General features: G+C 50.8%; 4 protein-coding genes across 4 annotated transcripts; 3 read left to right on the forward strand and 1 right to left on the reverse strand.

The window, feature by feature from the left end:
• The first annotated feature begins 8 nt into the window (after positions 1 to 8).
• Positions 9 to 1,383, forward strand: BDW70DRAFT_125683 (putative GPI anchored protein). Its single transcript, XM_073734931.1, has 2 exons — positions 9 to 654; positions 706 to 1,383. The coding sequence occupies exons 1-2, from the start codon at positions 586 to 588 to the stop codon at positions 1,126 to 1,128; spliced, it is 492 nt and encodes a 163-aa protein (XP_073601071.1). The 5' UTR covers positions 9 to 585; the 3' UTR covers positions 1,129 to 1,383.
• A 144-nt stretch (positions 1,384 to 1,527) lies between these two features.
• Positions 1,528 to 3,584, forward strand: BDW70DRAFT_2014 (putative ubiquitin conjugating enzyme E2). The gene is made up of 3 exons (XM_073743493.1): positions 1,528 to 1,875; positions 1,929 to 2,255; positions 2,322 to 3,584. The coding sequence occupies exons 1-3, from the start codon at positions 1,873 to 1,875 to the stop codon at positions 3,357 to 3,359; spliced, it is 1,368 nt and encodes a 455-aa protein (XP_073601072.1). The 5' UTR covers positions 1,528 to 1,872; the 3' UTR covers positions 3,360 to 3,584.
• A 423-nt stretch (positions 3,585 to 4,007) lies between these two features.
• ssdA (mRNA-binding translational repressor SSD1) lies at positions 4,008 to 9,123 on the reverse strand. The gene is made up of 6 exons (XM_073743494.1): positions 8,940 to 9,123; positions 8,432 to 8,677; positions 5,728 to 8,354; positions 5,308 to 5,667; positions 4,248 to 5,248; positions 4,008 to 4,192 (listed from the first exon to the last, which is right to left on the reverse strand). The coding sequence occupies exons 2-6, from the start codon at positions 8,526 to 8,528 to the stop codon at positions 4,153 to 4,155; spliced, it is 4,125 nt and encodes a 1,374-aa protein (XP_073601073.1). The 5' UTR covers positions 8,529 to 8,677; positions 8,940 to 9,123; the 3' UTR covers positions 4,008 to 4,152.
• Positions 9,124 to 11,100: 1,977 nt separating this feature from the next.
• Positions 11,101 to 13,414, forward strand: BDW70DRAFT_2035 (putative RNA export mediator Gle1). The gene is made up of 3 exons (XM_073743498.1): positions 11,101 to 11,127; positions 11,206 to 12,383; positions 12,442 to 13,414. The coding sequence occupies exons 2-3, from the start codon at positions 11,568 to 11,570 to the stop codon at positions 13,213 to 13,215; spliced, it is 1,590 nt and encodes a 529-aa protein (XP_073601074.1). The 5' UTR covers positions 11,101 to 11,127; positions 11,206 to 11,567; the 3' UTR covers positions 13,216 to 13,414.
• Positions 13,415 to 13,997: the final 583 nt, after the last annotated feature.

Below are 13,997 nucleotides of genomic sequence, written 5' to 3' on the forward strand. Positions count from 1 at the left end.
GTTGAATTCGTTGCTAAGAATATGCTATTGCAGATGTTCGCTGATTTGATGATCTCGCCTGAGTATGGCCGAACTTCTACCTGTTTCGGTGGCTGTATTGCAATACTGGGCTGCCAGGGCCAAAACCGTGCGTCAGCCACTCAGATCAAGGAGTCTAGACTCATTTTTTCGACCTGAGCAATGATATTCCAGGAGGGAAATCTCTGGATCATGCCAGAAGCGGGTCCTGTTCGAGATTCATCATTGATCCATCGCTCCGCTCCCGTGGATATTGCCACTGGGAGGTGAGTTGCGGACAGGGCTGATGATCGATCGTTGGCTCGGCCGCTGATGCTTGTTTTGCACGATGCCCCCGTTTACTATTTTCGTGCGGAGTCTGGCTGGCGTTTGCGGCTTGCCCCTTCACTTGCGCAATGTCCTGCCCTGCAGGAGGTGAATATAAAATCCCTCTCCATCCCCGGCCTCAAGGATGGTTCCTCAGTCTTCCCACATACGATCTGATATCACGAAACCAACAGGTTTTGCCTTTTTAAACCTCGTCATTGAAGCATCTTAGCATTTAGTCGTTCGCTCCAGAATATCACAATGCGTGCTTCGCTCATTCTCCTCGCCTTCTCGGCTCTCGCCGCTGCCCAGCTCTCTTCTGAGCCTGTGGTAAGTTCACTTCCTGACATTGTCAGCAATACGGTCTGACCTGCCCTATAGAATCAAGAGACTACTGCTACTGAGACGTCCATTGAGACTCCCACCGATACTGTCATTGAGACCTCCATTGACTCTACTGTTCCCGGTACTACTGGTCTCGAGACTGCAACTGAAACCTCAACCCCGACAACATCTCAGCCTCTCATTCCTACCGGAAGCACCCCCGAACAATCAACCCCGGTTATTAGCTCCTCCAGCTTTGCAACCTCCCCTAGCCCAACCAGCTCTACGAGCACCCGATCCTCTTCAAGTACAACCAGGGACTCTACGTCCACATCTACGGCGACCGAGTCTGCTACATCAACCTCCACCGATCAGGACGCCGAGGAGACAAACTCGGACAACGGCGCTTTCGCGCTCCCCACCGCTAACCCTCTGCTCGGCGTTGGTTTAGCCGGAGCTGCTCTGGCCGCTTTCATCTAAAATGGCGACAACTCATCCAGCTACGCCAAAAAAGCCAGCTGAAGATATTCTCCTGAATCGGTGTTAGCTGGCTTTATGTAACGAGGAATATGGATATGGATATGGTTTCGAATTTGTTGTGCTCTCACTCCACGAAGTGCCATGTATTAATCTTTGGGAGCCTTTCTCTTCGATATTATTGATTTTTGCCGGAGATACTAGGATAACGGCGCATATAGATTTTTAATAATACCAGTAATATTTCAACCACCTGAATGGTCCAGGCATAGTACGTAAATGTTCATGAAATCAAGATAAACCATACTACAGCGTCATCTGCTAAATGTGGAGGGACTAAGCCTTAATGGGATTCAAGCTGAGCATACCAACGTATCAATTACAATTCCCAAAACGCGTCGCGCGAAAGTCACGTGAAGAACGCGCACGAAGCTCTCACGCGCTAGCAATGCTCGTTGCTATCCAACGCCCAAAACAACAACCGGCGGTCGGACTGAGTAACGCCCGAAGCATTCGGATTCAAACCTCCTCGACGACAACGGTCGTATTCAGAATCCGGTCCCGTCACTCTTGGTACCCGAAATTATTATTGGATTGATTTGAAACCGGTGACTTTTTTTTTTTTGGCGCAGATCGGATTTGTACAGGTAAACAGAGCTAATCAGAGCCATCTCATTTATTGCTATACCTCATTACGCGGATCCACGTTTATCTTTTGGAGAGGTATACATTCGGAGATTAAATACGATGGTAAGTTTGATTATATGTGCGTCCTTGTCCAATCCTTACTCATATCTTAATAGGTATCGAATCTGCGACGTCTCGCAGCCGACCATGCAGCACTGCATGAAGAACTCCCCCCAAATTACCTCTTTCCCCCTGAAGATGCGCAATCAGACGACATAACTCAGCTTACAACTCTGCTGGCCGGCCCACAGGGTACACCATACTCTCAAGGTCTGTGGCGATTACATCTGAAGTTGCCAGAAGATTATCCCAAGAGTCCGCCAAAAGCTACGTTCAGAACGCGGATATGGCATCCGAATGTGGAGGAGTCAACGGGTGCGGTGTGCGTGGATACTCTGAAGCGGGATTGGAAATCGACGTTGACATTAAAGGATGTATTAATTGTAAGTGAGCGTGCGCCAGGGGAAATTGTCGTTGCCTTCCTGACTGTTGACCTTTTATGTTCCTAGACTATTTCCTGCCTTCTTATATTTCCGAATCCGGACTCGGCGCTAAACGCGACAGCTGGTGCTCTGCTCCAGGAGAACTACGATGCGTTTGCTCGGCAAGCCAAGCTAATGACATCTATACACGCTCCTGTCCCAGCTGAGATGCGAACCGAAGTAATGAAGGCAAAAATGCGAGGAGAGGATTCAGGGGCCGCGGTCCTCGAACAAGAGGAGGAAATAACACGCTCCCTACGCTCTCAAGTGAGAACAAAGGTGCAATCCGTCATGATGAAGAAGAGATCCACACGGAAAGATACCGGTGGACCTCAATCCCAGGACTCAGAGAACACGCGACCACACCATGATCAACCAGACCAACCAGACCAACCAGACCAACATTACGAATTTCTCTCCGACGACGAAAACGAAGTCTTATCCTGCGCATCCAAAGAAAACGACCCATCCCTCTCCCCATCCCCGGTCAAATTTGCGCCGCTACTCAGCCCTAGGAAAAATGCCTATGGGAAACGCCCACTTTCCGTCCTTACACCATCCTCCATGGATATAGACCCCTTTGTTCCTATGGAACCAGAGGAAATGCAGCTAGATAAGTCGGGCAACATCATGACCGCCTCAGAGCGCAACATTGCCGCAAACTCAACGTCTCCCAGTGACATTCGGCAGCGAGACTCCTCTCCTCAACGGAAATCACCCAAACTCTCTCTTCTCAGCCGAGGTCCTAATTCTAATCTTATGCGCGGAGAACCTTCGGGCATCGACTTTGACTTGAAAATCTACGAGGATGCAAACCCAAACCCGCTTCGTCCTTTCAGAAATTCGTCTTCTTCACAACGTCCTCTTATGGAGCTTGACCTCGACCCGGCCATACCTCAGTCACACCAACACATTGGACATGCTCATCCAATCACCATCCTCCCCCCACCATCGTCGGCCTCTCCAAATCCGACTCTGTGGAAAAAGCCCGTTTCCGAGACTCGCAAGGTCTCAGGGCCGGGGTCGAAGAAGGCAAAACCGCGCATTGGTATCCGTCGGCTTTGATCGGGCCGTCCATATTACTTTTACTACTTGTTACGGACATGACTCGGAAGGTTGCGCCTTGCTTTGGCTTTGGGCATGAAGGGCGGTTCGTGTTACTCGGGTCGTCAGTAACTAGTTCTGTTCCTTGGGATCAGGTTCAGAGCATGCTGGCGTTACGGAAGGTGACTGGATTGATTTTATTAATGGCGGCATTCCTTGCTGAAAGCGTTGGATCTTGGGTGCATCGGTTGGCGGCGTTTTTATTGTTCACATGTTTGTGGGTATTGAAGATTAATGCCAAAATTATCAACAAGAATTACCTTTTCAAATATGACAAAGGGAGAGAAAAGTACACTTTGGACTTGCGAAATGACGCCCAGCAATAGGCGACACTTATAACTACAAACTTGTCTGATCGCCACACTAGGACTTGTGGATATGAACTAAAGTTTCGACTCCTAAAAGGGGCTATTTGTCGCCATTCGGTAAAGATAGCTAACCTATGCAACAAGCGTCTCGCGTAATATGGAAACTCAGTTCCTACTAAGCCTTTCTGTAGGCGTCAATATATCAAGACAACTGGACCACCAGATTGACCTGAGAGGCACCAAGTATTATAACACAAAAAAAGACAAAACACTACGCTAGACAGATTAACACAATAACACACGCCGGTCAGAGCCACGGCCAACAATCACACGGATGGCTTTTCGGCCAGGATCATCACCAGATGAGGTCCAAAGTCGGTGAAGCATGTAAAATTCTTTGATGTAAAACGCGTCGATGATGAGAGGGTAAGGATATACAAGACCTTTTACAGTGCGTAGGGGTTGACTGAGCGGATAGTGAGGCAACTATATTATATAAAGCGTTAGTGAAGAATGCGTTTAAGAATCGAACGTAACTTACGGAGGGCTCTTGCTGAGGTCAGTCTTCAGAATGATAGGCACGCGTGTCATTTCTGTCACGTCCTGAATGTACTCTCCCCCTTCTTCGCGGAGCTTGAAGAGGCTGAGGTACTTCTCCTTGTTCGTAAGCTTAGTCTCAGGAGCATCAACAGTGTTCGTTGCAATCTTAGGATCTGAAAGCGTGCGCTGCGGAGCTTGCGGCATATGGCCATTGCGGGTAGGAGAGGGTGGCATGCTCTGAGTTGAGCGGTCGGCAGAGTTCAACGACACACCAGCAGCCATTTCCGTGACCTCGGAGACATCGTCGTCATCATCAAACAAGGCATCCACATCATCAGCGGACATCGTTCCGGTCTCAGTCTGCCTCCTCAGAGCTTCCTCCCTTTCTCTGGCACGTTCACGAGCAGCTTCGGCTTCCCTTGCGGCTGCGGCTGCCTGGGCAGCACGCGAATTGGCGGGCTTGGGGCGTTCATCTTCGGGAATATAGGCCGACGAAGGCACGCCCTTCTCCCAGTAAAGTTCTAAGACACGAGTTTCCTTGCGATACTCCGCTTTCTTCAGTGGAAGCTGGTCGCAGTGAACACGTTTCTCGAAGCCGTATTCTGGAATGAGAACATCGAACGCGGACTCGTAGACGCAAAGCACAATCCCCTCGCTAATAAGGTCGCCACCAATCTCTTGGCGTAGTTTGTCCATATTGCGACAGGCTTCGATATGAACGCTCTGCTCCTGGGCGTTGTGCGCTGAATCCTTCTTATTGTTGCAAATGTCTGCGGTCTTGCTGAGGGATTCGACGTCGTCTGAGAACTCGATAGCACCATCAGACAAAACGGCTTCCAGTTGGCGGTGGACGATAACATCAGCATAGCGGCGGAGAGGGTTAGTGAAATGCGTATACACAGGCAGGTTGAGAGTATAGTGAGGGCGCATTTCATCCTGTACAGTGCCTGCCACATAGTACTTCGCACGCTGCATGGATTTCACGAAGATCGTTTCCATTCCCTGTGGTCAATTAGATACAACCGAATTATCAAGGGTTTGTCTTGAGTAAGATGGCTAACCTTGCGCAAATCATCGTCCTGAACCTTGCAGAGACTACTCTGCAAGCTTCCGCTGCTAGATTCGTCAAGTCCAAACCCGAGCCTGTTCATGCGATCGACAAATGAGTGGAGGCGACGGGGATTCGGTGATTGTTGGCGGCGAAGGAAAGCTTTGTCAGGCAGAGCTGCGACCAACTTGCGGGCAACGAGGAAGTTGGCTTTGCAGCTTAATTCTTCCACGAGTTCACGGACAGCCGAAGAGCCAAAGATGTTGCTTTCCACCGGCACGTTCTCGTCATCGAGAGAATGAAGAAGACGGAGAGGGGGGATCTGAGAAACACGATTTCCGAGTCTCGCTTCACGGAATTTCGAGGCGGTGCGCTGCTTAAAAGTTAGCCAAAAAAAAGACCTGATGTATTGAACTTAGTGGGAGCTTTTCACCTGTAAACCACGGATAATATCCACCGAGACACCAGACAATGGAACATCCGAAGTTCCCTTAATCACAGACTCAACTTCATCGAATCCTAGCTTGCCGCTGCTCTTGATCATACTCTTGCCAATCCAAATATCGTCGTCAATGGCCCCCGTTTCCGGGTTGGCCTTGAAAACGACACTGACTGTCAAGCGCTCCTCACCTGGGAGCAAAGCGCATAGTTCAGTCGCGATACGCGGAGGCAGCATTTTCACTAGACGATCAACAAGATAGACGGCAGTGCCGCGTTTCTTGGCTTCTCGATCAACCAGCGAATTCGGTTTCACGAAATGAGCGATGTCAGAGACGTGGATGCCGATTTCCGCCTTTCCATCTGGCAGAGTTTTGAAATGGTAGGCGTTATCGAGTTCGCTCGTCCCGGTCGGTTCAATGGTGAATGTAGTTTCCTGGCGGAAGTCCCGACGGGAAGACAAATCACCTTCACTTGAAACTGACCAGTTCTCCCAGCCAATGCTCTTCAGCACGGCATCAGTAAACTCGTCTGAGCCAAAGTTGTTGTCGCGAAGGAGAGCCTCAGTTTCCACCTTTAGATCACCCATTTCGCCCAGTTGTTCAACGAGAGTACCGAAGGGATGCAGCGACGTGATGGGCCATCTCTTGATGCAAGCGACGAAAATTCGATTAGCGTAGTCTTGATGCTTCTCGACGAAGTCGCGCGGGGCTTGCTCTGTGGGGATAGCAATCAAAGGCACACGCTTGTCGGTAGGTTTGAACCAAACGATCTTCGGCTTGTCTTGTTGCCGGTCTTGGTGACGACCATGGGCACCATCTCTCGCAAGTCTCTCAGCTTCCTGCTTTTCTTTCGTTGCTTGACTGCTAGGACGGAGTAGACCAAGTGTGCCGGAGAACATCTGGCCAGCGATACGTTCGATAACGGCGACGACATGACCAGCGTATAGAGGCTTCTGTTCATCGCTAATCTCATCTTCTTCAACCAGAAGCAGGCTCTGACCCTCGACCTCGACATCGTCATTCTTCTTCTGGGTTGGACGCTGTCGGAGACTGCCACGCCGACGAATGCTACCGTCAGGTCCCACCTCTTGACGGTCCCCAGTAGAGTCTGAGCGGGACATCTTGTCTGTTCCAGCATTACTAACAGACCTCGCGTCGGTGATATCCTTGCGTTTCTTCTTCTCTTCTTTTTCTTTCTTCTGGGACCAGACTTCGTCAACGTCAAGTAGTTCGACGGCCACGAAATCGCCCTCAAGAGCACGGTTTCGATCCTTGCTACCGCAGATGAAGATGTCGGCATCTAAGTCTGGAGTCGTAACATACGCATCAGAACGATTCTTCTTGTTAACTCTCAGGACACCAGAGACGAGTTGACCGTTAGACAAAAGCGCGGGAAGATTGGCCTGGGGAAGATAGGGAGTGAACAGAGTCTTCCGCTGCTGCTGCTGCTGCTGCTGGGTTTGCTGGGCAGACAGCGGCTGGGGGGCATGTTGACTAGCTTGGAGGCCACCTAGACCTTGACCGTTTAGTTGCCCACTCTGCTGCAGAGCTTGAAGCTGAGCGAGTTGCAGGGGGTTCAGCTGCTGGGCTCCACCAAACATTTGGGGAGGAGCCATAACCACCTGGCCTTGGGGCAATTGAATGAGCTGAGGCTGGCCAGGGTACTGGAAGGAACCGATAGAGCCGATTGACTGGTTCATGGACGCACGTGCACGGTGTCCGGGCTGAAATCCTGAGTTCTGCTGTCCGAGACCCTTAGACTGGTCCTGGCCTTGAGATTGATTGTTGGGCTGGCGCCAGTTGCCGTCAAAGTTCCTAGACGGGGTTCGGGCGTGGGACGCTTGGCTACCACGGCGTTGGTTCTCAGGACCAGAGGAACCATCATTCGCAGGGAATTGAAAACCACCAGGACCACGACCAGACAGAGAGCCGCGGTTACCACCCACAGCCATGGATTGACTGCGGCCATGAGCACTGGCTCTGATGTTGCCGGCACGCTGAAGTCCCAATCCTTGAGACGACTGTGTTGGATTCGGGGTGCTTGGTTTGTCGTCGGATGCAGGTGCGGCCTCAGACGAGTCACCGGTGGGGGCAGGGAATTGGAACCCAGATGCCGCCCGCTTTTGTTGAGCGAGCTCCGCAGCCTTCTTCGCTTCCGGGAGAGCAAGGGAATGACGACGCTGGTGACCACCGCCCGAAGGGCCCCCACGGCCACGGCCATGAGCCCCGTTCTCGTTCCTCTGGAAGTTACCCTGTTGCTGTTGGCTGTAGTCCGAATACCCCGAAGCTCCAGAGGATGGAGCTGGGGGAGGACCGCCCATTCCGAAGCCTGGGAGAGCCGATTGATTACGGCGATGCGAATGCTGATTCGAAGTGTTCCCCGGAATACCTAGCTGTTGCTGCTGGCCAACCTGAGGAAACTGAAAGGCACCGAGTTGCTGTGGAGAAACGCCGCCGACGGGCGCACCGCCACCTTGTAGGGACGGCGTGAAACCAGAAGCCTGGCCGATTTGCTGCGGTTGCAATAAACCCATATTGATATACTGCTGGTGTGTAGCTGCAATTTGCTGTTGTTGCTGCTGAAGCAACTCAATTTGCTGCTGGATCGCCAGTTGTTCCACTGTAGAGCTGACTGTTAGCATCCTAAATTACTTGAGTAGAAGGCGGGCAGATCAAAGAATTGTGGGCGGAACATACTCATGAGAGGGGTAAGCTCAGATGGGCTCCGTCTATGGGCAATATGAAGCTTTCGTCCAGCTGGTCCGGGGACCCCGGACTGATTCTGTTGATCCATCTTTGCAATCGAAGAGGGAGCGTTCTGAGTGTGGGATACCTAGCGATGAGGGAGCTTGGAAAGACTTGGGCTGACAATCGCTGGGCTTTATTCGACAGTGGAGGCCGACCGGTTCGTGTTGCGACAAAGAAAGGTGGTTCTGAAGTATGCTAGATAACGAGAGGGACGAATTAGTTACTGCGGGATAGTTAGGAGGAGTGAGGTGGGTATAGGAGCTGTGAGCGAACACCAGACATCTCAACGGGGAAGAAAAACAAGCGGGCGCCGGCATTGCCCAGTGTAGGCTGCGATTGCCCCGCGAGTGTGAAGTTGCAAGGACAAAATAGGTAGGAATGGAGAGGGAAGCGGGATGAGGAAGGAGAGCCGCCGAATGCTCGGTCAAGGTATTTTGAACTTCCCGAGTGCACATACCTTCAGGACGGTCGCTTGGTTTGATATATATTTGCTGAATGACGAATTTGGGTCGGCTTTGCAGTTGGTAGTCGACAAGACAGTGGTCTCTTCCCCTTTTGCACGGAGTCGGCTTCGCACTCAAGAGGAAAAGTGGCGGCAATGACCGTCAGGTAGGAGTAGAAAGGTAGACAGAAAAAGACGAAAGAAGACGTATTCACAGAAGGCAAGAGCAGAGGGACCTCTGCAAGATTAGGAGGGCAAAGACCGAAGGAGAGGATGAGGCTACAGGAGCTGCGAAGAGAAGAGGGGAACTCTCGACGTAGAGTTAGCGGGTTGGACTTAGGAGCTACCGGTTGCCCCAGAGTGCCATCCAAGCGATCTCCACCGCAACAAGAATATCTTCGAAACCTCAACCAAGATGCTCAGTAGTACTTTTTTTTTTTTTTTTTTTTCTTCGGGATCGGGATTCTTTTCTCCTATTCCGCCTTGAACGTAATCCTGTGACGTCGGAATTGCAAGGAACCCGAGTCCCGCTACTAAAAGTTGGAGCCAGAGAGAGGACCAGAAAAGGGGGGCCAACTCAGGCTGAAGGAGGAGCTGTTGAGTTGGAGCCTCTTCTTGGAAACGAGTCTTAACGATAATTGCCTGAGTCTTTCAGTGAGGCAGAAGCAGCAGACGATCTGACCACGCGAAAGAGAATGGCGAATTGATAAGAATAACACGATCCTGTTGGCGGAACTTGAAGGAACGGCCGAATACTGGAGGAGTGGGGGATGGAGCAAAGAAGGAGGGGTAGAATTAAAGGAGGGAGTGAGAGAGTGTGTAAGGGTGAGAGAGAGCGAGGAAAGGAGAAGAGAAAGAGGAAGATGATAGGAGAAGAGGCAGAAAAGAAACGGGGAAGATTGAGATGGAGACAGAAAGAAGAGGTGAATTAGTCGCCTCGTAAGTCATCAGGAGGAGCAAATCAGTGGGTAGGGACCGTCTCATATGGCCTACTTAATAATGACTACAATATGAACAAATCACGAAGTGCAGACCTCCAAATATCGCCATCATCATTTTGTTTAAATGCTCCATTCATCTACCCTGGGATTGCTGGTAGATAATACAGGCTAGAGGACTGATATGTGGATTCGTTGTTTCCCAAAAGTTACCTTGACAGGGCTCCCAACGACTGAGATCACGACACATCTGTCATGTCGAAGCTTGAGAAGCACTTACTAGGCAAGAAGTTAAAAAGTGTCACTAACTCGAAGGTACCGCTTTTTGAACTCGGCAGGTTCTGGTTCGCGATCACGAGCTGCGTTTGACAGTTCGATTGGGCCCAGCGTACCGGCTACCATGCGATTTGATGTGCCCCAGAGAATATGTTTCAGAGTCGCGAACTTGCAAGCAGGAAAATGTTGTATCCCAGGTAAAAGAAGAATTGGCCATGCGAGCACTGCAAGTAAGGTGATTGTTGTAGGATCTTTGGAAGGCACTTCAACGGTATTTCAACCCCGAATTAACCACCGAATAGCTTGCGTTCCACCGAGCTTCCAGACCCTCTCATGTATGAATGGGCGAGACCACGAATAGGCTAGGCGCTACCCAGACTGGACAGCATCCCTGGTCTCTTGATCCTCCGGATCCCGGGCGGCGCGAGTACTGATTTGGTGTCTCGACCCTCCAGCGATTACACCCTGAAGGAACAACAGTCAGTTTGCCGAGAACTCGGCCTTTTAAGTGGTTCAGACCCACCGAAGCTCTAGACAGACGGAGTCCCCTTCAACCTGAGACAGAGGTTCGTCTCGACTTGAGAAGCCCCCGGCTTCGAAAGACTCATCAGAAGCACGATGGCTCTACCGATTCTTAAATGATGTTTTCCCCAGCCTCAATTGGTGGAATAATCATTGCAACGGTCGGCCACAAGGGCAGGATCTCATGATGGCCGTCATGATGTAAAGAACCCCGTTCGGGACCAAGGAACTCGACCCCAGAAAGCGGCACGGGCGCCGAGGATCATAGCTGGGATCTCTCGGTGGACAGGGCTTCTCCAGTAAGCCGGGAAGACCACTTAGGCTCTTCTGACTAAGCATCAGGCATTCGAGTCCGCCGAAACAGAAAACGGAGCGCGTCCCAAGCGATCGCTCTATATCTTGTCAGGTACATTCGTTCTCTTTTATACAGACCGCGTTCTTTTATCTTAGACAGTCTGGGAGGAAGAGTAAGCTCATTAGTAGCATTTTTTTCTTTCCGTCTCTAAAAAATGCATTGACTTTGTTGCTGATTGGTCTATCTCTAGGTAATTCGAAGAGTTCGTGAATGCTCGGCATCAACGTCGTACCAGACCGTTCAATTCATTCTTTCGAAGCGCTCTTTTATTTTATATAACATTGTCCACCAGAAGAGTGATTTCCGAACTTTAAGGAGTCATTTTCCCACGACGCAACAATCTCTTACTTGTTCCGTCCAACATTTCCAGGCTTCACTTTCGTCCATCCGTAGAACGCCTGAAAACATTGTCTAGGAGCCCTTCTCTTCCTCGTGCGGATTATGATCCGTTGCGCTTATATCTCCGTCACCATAGAACCCATTAAGCTGCAGCGTGAAGCTCCAACTTCACTCTATCTGATTGTCAACCGCAATTGAAGCACCGCCGCAAATATGGGACGATCTGGCTACCCTTCGCAACCGGACAGTCCGTCCAGGCAGCTGATGTTGGAGCTGACCAGGGACCTGGAGCAACTGCGCGTCCACAACTCAGAGTTGAAAAAGGTCAAGGCATACGAACGTCGATCCTTCTATGAGAGTCTCGACAGGGCAGACAGCGAATTGGAAGCTCAGCACAATGCGGCACTCGATAATGTCGCTGCTCGTCATGAGAAAGTCTTAGAGGAAGCAGAAGAGACGTTGAGGGCCTACCAGCGCGCGGTTGAGGAAGAGGCCCGTCGCAAACAGGAAGAGGCTCGGAAAGAGGCGGAGCGGAAAGAACGCGAGAGAGCAGAAAAACTGCGCAAAGAGCAGGAGCTCGCCAGAATGAAAGCTGAACGGGAGGCCGCCCTAAAGGCTGCGGAGGAAGCGAAGCGGAAGGCTGCTGAGGAGATGGAGAGGCAGAAAAAGTTAGAACTGGAAGAAAAGGAGCGCAAGGAGAAGGAACGCGCGGAGGAGGAAAAGAAAAAGCGCGAGGCGGAAATTAAGAAGGCTGAAGAGGAAGCTGCACGACTGAAGGAAGAAGAGGCGGCTCAGAAGCAGCTCGCAAATAGTCAAAAACAACTCGGTGGTGGCCGACTGTCGGAGGAGGAGATTAAAACTCACCAACGCTACGTGGAGCTACACCAGCACCTGAAAAAGTTCCGTCACTACCTCAGAGACCAAGGCAAATCGAATCCCATCATCAAGCAGAACATGGGGGATATGCGCCGCTCGATCAAGAAATGCGTTGGCCAACTGCGTGAAGGAAAGGGCGTAAACAAGAACCAGGTTATTGAAACCCCTCGGTCCTATATATACGCGAACTAACTATATATCCTCGTTCCAGACGCAGGAAATCCGCACGACCCTCGAAAAAGCTGCCTCAATAGCTGAACCCTCCGTCGATATTCGCCAATTTATCGCCTTCCCACCCGAAAACATCGCCAAATCTGATGACAACAAAGTCCCAGCTCTCCTTATCTACGGCCTCAATATTCTCGCCAAGTCCCTCATCTCTTCGCTTATCACCGAAGCCTCCATCAATCAAGGTCACGCTGAACCCATCGGCATCGTCGCCGCCCAGATATTCTCCACAGAAGCCTTCCTCTACAAGGGCGTCCACATGGTCGACATTCTCTGGGCTAAATACCGCGTCGTTTGCCCCGCGCTCTGGGGCTTCTACGGGAATGAGAAGACTGAGGCTGGTAGACGCGCGTTGGGATGGTGGCGCGATGGCGGCTCCGATGGGCCATTTGTTAGCGAGCAAGCGCATGCAGACCGGATGACCGCGTTAGGGGCTGGATTTGCGGCCTTGACACTGCGGAACTTCGGCAAGACGCAGCGCAAGAACCCTTTCCCGAACACACTTTACTGGTTCTCCATGCATAAAATCTTAAATATCCCTGCTGCGGAAATTCAGGAGACGCACGTCACGCTCCTGTCAGCCATGCTGAGGTCCTCAGCTGAGAGAATCGTCGGCTTTTTTGGACATATCGGGTTGGCATTGATGAGGAAGGCAATTGTTGAATTACCGGCCAACCTTCCGCGTCAGAGTATGGCGGTCAATCAGCTGAAGCTTCTGAAGGACCTTTATCAGCGGGAGAAGAACATCATCATTTGATGGACTTGTGACGCTTATTGATTCACACCCACACCAAAGGCGGCAGTGGTGAAAGGCAGACGTTGACACTTCGTGCTAGAACTTGCCAGCATATAACATGGTCGACAAAGCAAGAAAGGACGCTTTTCGCCTTTGATAATATATGCAGAACTGTCCGTTATTGGGACGCTCTCTTATGTTCTTCAAACGCATGACTGGAGTTTGATCTTCCAGCCTCACGTGATCTAGCCAGCAAGCAGACTACTTGGGCCCCAGCTTAACCAGCACTGGAATCAGTCTCGAACCACTCTGGATAAGGGCATAGCCTAGAAGTTCTAACCCCGGCTCTCGGGCTCAGCAAGCGTTGTCCCCCGACTCTCGTGTGTAACTGGTCTGCTTCATTCTCGCCCAATGACCTTCTAGCCCCACTGAAGTTTAGCAATCAGCCAAACCTGCGGGGTTGAAAAAAGACAGCTCGAGTACCAGCCAACGGTAGTTTTGCTCGGCCGTTTGCAGTGCTTGTAGTTTGACCAAGCAAAAGAAGAGAGGAGCGGAGAAAGTATTCACTCAGATATCTCTCTATCTATTTAGATTAGTTGAATTGTGAGATACCTCTCCTCGCACCTCGTTTTGCTGCCTTTCAATGTGTGTACATGTCCACCGTGTAGGTAGGCTTAGGAATCTAGATAACATGTCTCAACCTCGAAATTTTGCCTCAGCTATAGTTCCAGCAATTGTGCAAGTAGTACTACTTGCGCTTGTAGATACACGCAATATGCATAAATAGTGCTTCGTGTAGCCTT

The sequence above is a fragment of the Aspergillus foveolatus genome (assembly GCF_047715535.1).
Source record: "Aspergillus foveolatus strain CBS 279.81 unplaced genomic scaffold BDW70scaffold_1, whole genome shotgun sequence".
Taxonomy (NCBI): domain Eukaryota; kingdom Fungi; phylum Ascomycota; class Eurotiomycetes; order Eurotiales; family Aspergillaceae; genus Aspergillus; species Aspergillus foveolatus.